The following is a 3,024-nucleotide window of genomic DNA, read 5'->3' as shown; positions in this document are numbered from 1 at the left end:
AAAAACAATATAAAAGTGTATAATAAAGCCCATAAACATCCAAAATAGAAGATAATATAGCATGGAGCAATCAAAAATTATAGATATGTTGGAGACGTATCAGGAGTCTGGGAAGCTAGTCTGGGACTGGCTTTCCAAGGTCCATGAAGGTGTCTCAACTCGAAGATACTCAAGAATCGATGTGCTACGCAATCTCTTCAACCGCTTCAAGAGGCCTGACAATGAAAATGCCCAGCTCACATTCGACTGTCTTACTGATATCACCATTGAGCTATGTGCACTTGGCTCCACTGAAATCACTAAGCATGAAGTCATGAAGAAGCTATTGAGATCACTTGATAGCTCATTTGACACCCTATCGCTGATGATTCAAGAACGTCCTGACTTCAAGGATCTTGGCACGTCTGATATAATAGAGAGGCTCAATACCCATAAGTTCCAGCTATTTGAGAAGAGAGATATCTATGGTCATAACTATGGGAGATCCCATGCTTTGAAGGCAAAGGTTGTATCTTCATCTGAAGACTCTAACTACAGTTCTTGTGATCCTGAAGACATTGGCAAGGAACTAGAAATGCATGTGAGAAAGTTCCAAAAGTTCTCCAAGAAAAACCGGTTTGTAAAGTCTTCACGATCCAGCTCGAAGAATGTCGAGGCTTCCACTCGTGACAACAAAAAGAGAGCCTTCCACAAATGTAAGAAGCTAGGTCACTACATCTCTAAATGTCCTCAATCGGAAAAGGAAGCCAAGAAAAAGAAGAAGAGCAAAGAATATGACTCTAACAAGAAGAAGAAATTCACAATGTCTTGTTCAAAGTCTTCATCTCACAAGAAGAGCTCATCTGGGAAAGCACATGCATTCATCGGCAAAGAGATGGATTCAGAGGAGGAGTCGGCTTCAGAGGACGCTGAGGTGGAGTCAGAGGAGGGGTCTGATTCAGGCGTGGCAAGCCTGGCACTGGCTTCAGCTTTTGTCACCAAGACGCCAAGTCCATATTCAACACTGAAGATAATGGTCACATCATCGACTCTGAAGCCAATGATGACGAAAACTCTGCTCCAACCTACTGCTTCATGGCAAGAGGCGCAAAGGTAAACTCACACGATGCCTACTTTCAGACCTCTAGTGAAGATGACTCTGAGTGTGAATCCAAACCTATCTATAAGACACTTGCTAATATTGCAACTAAACAATAAACTTCTATGGAAAAGATTCAGAAATTTCTAGACAAAAGTGATGACTTGTTGGACGAGGAAATGAATTGTAACACCCTATTTTTTGGCCCTTTATTTTTCTTTTGATTTTCTGAGGATTTTGTTGGAGATTTTTTCCCCTGGCTCAGTGGTCTAAAAACTTGGGAAGATCATCTCTTCCTAGTCTTCCAAGTGGCTTGTCATCCTCAAATTCTTCCCAAGGCCATGTAATTTCAATTCAAGCCCAAACACAAATTATCTTCGTTGGGAATATTCCTTTTTCTATTAAATAACCTTGTTTACCCTAGGTTGTGAAGCAACCTATATTTCTGTCATTCCCAAAAATCCCACAAATTCTCATAAATCATTTGGGACATATATTTCATAGATATGTCAAAATTATTCCTTGCCTAGTTCAAAAATAATTAATTAATATTCCTTTTCCTATTCTGCCCTAAATGGCACTTTGAGAAGGAAGTGTTAATTATCTTTGCTTGTTTGCCCCAAAACTTTTTGGACACCTTTTCCTATCCATATAATTTCCACATGACAAAATTAAACTTCATTTTCCTAGTAAATATTCCTCAACAATTTTCCAAAGTTTCTTTCCAAAATGGAACTTTGTGAAGGAGGTACAAGCTAGGCATATCCAAATGATTTGAATTTTTTTCCATGACTTCCATATGCTCAAATAATAGCTCTCCTTAAAATTTGAGCTCATTTCATCCATCCATGTGAGCTCATCATCAAATCTTTGCTTCTGGTCAGATTTTCAGTTTGTGAAGCAATTATATTTTATATTGCTTCATTATTGCTGAAAATTTACCAGGACATGTTCCTACCCATATAAACTTTCTACACCAAATTTGAACTCATTTCATCTAGCTATTTCCCTCTACATTTTTTCTTAGTTTCTGTCCAGATAGGACCACTGTGAAGGAAGTACCATTTTGGTATATCCAAATGGTATGAAATTTTTACAGTGTGTTCATGTGCCCAAATAACTAGCCTCCACCAAAATTCAGCTCAATACAATCATTTATGTGAGTGCTACATCAACATATTCATTTATGTCCAGTGTGGTGCGTTGTGAAGCAAGTGCCACCTAGGCATCTCCATTGGAGATGAAAATTTGCCAAGATAATCACCTTTGTGTGTGATCACCTCTTAGCCAAATATCAGCATCTATCCCCAAGTGCATCTTCCCCACCCTGGTACAAAAACTTGTTGTCCAGAAGAAGTGTTAGCTCTTATCACCCAGTTCTTGCCTCCCTTATCTCTTCTAAAGTTGATAAGCCACTTCATTGGCCTCTGATCCACCTCACAGACATGGTTTGCAGGACCAGAGTGTGTGGCATCGTCGTGTTCACGCGGTGACCACGTGTCTGCCATACCAATGCCCGCGCTCAGGCAGTTAGACACCTCCCACTCATCTGTTTCTCCAATCCTTCGTCGCCTAGCCTTGTCTAGTAGCTTCCCCGTGACGTCGCCCTGAGCCCCTCGCGCCCTCCAGTCACCTCCTACGCGGTGCACAGGCCACGTCCACGGGTAGACCGCGTCCACTCCACCTTGGCATGTCGCTCGTGTCGCGCCCGCGCCTTCATGAGCATGCCTGGGTCTTCTCTCCTCCCCGTGAAGCCTCTGGACACGCTGCCCTCCCTCCGCATGGCCCTGCTCATGCCAGAGCGCCGGCACACACGTCGCCGTGGCCATGCTCGCCCCTCTCGTCGCCCCGGCTATATAAGCCCACGCCGAGGCCTCCCGGCCGCACCAAGCTCACCTCCTCACCCCTAGAAGCCTCCCTAGCCACTCCACCGATCCTGAGGAGCT

General features: G+C 43.3%; 1 protein-coding gene across 1 annotated transcript; it reads left to right on the top strand.

Annotated features, from left to right (window-relative positions):
- Positions 1 to 364: 364 nt before the first annotated feature.
- On the top strand, positions 365 to 1,096 carry LOC147990304 (uncharacterized). Its single transcript, XM_087537967.1, has one exon. The coding sequence runs from the start codon at positions 365 to 367 to the stop codon at positions 1,094 to 1,096; it is 732 nt and encodes a 243-aa protein (XP_087394093.1).
- Positions 1,097 to 3,024: the final 1,928 nt, after the last annotated feature.

Source organism: Triticum urartu, chromosome 1A, assembly GCF_056163025.1.
Source record: "Triticum urartu cultivar PI428250 chromosome 1A, HENAU_Tu73, whole genome shotgun sequence".
NCBI classification, from domain to species: domain Eukaryota; kingdom Viridiplantae; phylum Streptophyta; class Magnoliopsida; order Poales; family Poaceae; genus Triticum; species Triticum urartu.
Note: the sequence above shows the minus strand (reverse complement) of the source record. Positions and strands in the feature narration are given on the sequence as shown.

Excerpts from the sequence above, each read along its gene's own strand:
- LOC147990304 (XM_087537967.1), top strand. The coding sequence starts at position 365 with ATGATTCAAGAACGTCCTGACTTCAAGGATCTTGGCACGTCTGATATA.